The following is an 829-nucleotide window of genomic DNA, read 5'->3' as shown; positions in this document are numbered from 1 at the left end:
GAACGCTGGGACCCCACAGGGGGCAGGGGAGCCCTGGGACCCCCGTTTCTGGGTGGGGGCTGAGGCTTGGGACCCCATAAAAGTGTGGGGGTGATCCCTGGGACCCCATGGGGGGAGGGGGCTGGGATTCCTGGCACCCCAGAGTAGGGGAAGGGGAGCCCTGAGATCCTCATAAACGGGGAGGGGGAGCCCTGGGACCCCCATTTCTGGGTGGGGGTGAGGTCTGGGGACCCCATAACGGGGAGGGGGAGCCCTGGGACCCCCATTTCTGGGTGGGGGTGAGGTCTGGGGACCCCATAAAGGGGAGGGGGAGCCCTGGGACCCCCATTTCTGGGTGGGGGTGAGGCTTGGGGACCCCATAACGGGGGGGATGATCCCTGGGTCCCCATAGTGGGGGGAGATGGGAGCCTTGGACTCCCATAACTGGGGAAGGGGAGCCCTGGGACCCCCATTGCTGGGGAGGGTGATCCCTGGGGACCCCAAAACTGGGGGCAGATGATCCCTGGAACCTCATGGAGGACGGGCTGGGATCCCTGAGACCCCAGAGCAGAGGAAGGGGTGAGCTGGGACCCCCACTTCTGGGTGGGGGGGTGAGGCCTGGGGACCCCAAAACCGGGGGGGATGAAGCGTGGGTCCCCATAGTGGGGAAGGGGAGCCCTGGGACCCTCATTGCTGGGGGAAGGGGGGATTGGGGACCCCAAAACCGGGGGGGATCCCCGGGTCCCCTCAGGGGGCTTCGAGCGGCCGCTGGCGCCCCCTGGCGGCGGCACCCGGGCTCTGCGGTGGGCGGGAACTGGAGAGTGCGCATGCGCCCTAACGGCCGGAGACG

The 829-nt window shown here is 68.8% G+C and overlaps 1 protein-coding gene across 1 annotated transcript in view; it reads right to left on the bottom strand.

The window, feature by feature from the left end:
- Window positions 1-726: 726 nt before the first annotated feature.
- LOC103619115 (metal transporter CNNM4) overlaps window positions 727-829 on the bottom strand; it is an 18808-nt gene continuing 18705 nt past the window's right edge. The window contains exon 12 of the mRNA XM_017739194.1: window positions 727-777. Within this exon, the coding sequence (XP_017594683.1) occupies window positions 727-777 (51 nt within the window). The remainder of the gene's footprint in view (window positions 778-829) is intronic.

The sequence above is a fragment of the Corvus brachyrhynchos genome, unplaced genomic scaffold (genome assembly GCF_000691975.1).
Source record: "Corvus brachyrhynchos isolate BGI_N302 unplaced genomic scaffold, ASM69197v1 scaffold617, whole genome shotgun sequence".
NCBI classification, from domain to species: domain Eukaryota; kingdom Metazoa; phylum Chordata; class Aves; order Passeriformes; family Corvidae; genus Corvus; species Corvus brachyrhynchos.
The sequence above is the reverse complement of the archived record's forward strand: the minus strand, read 5'-3'. Positions and strand labels throughout refer to the sequence as shown.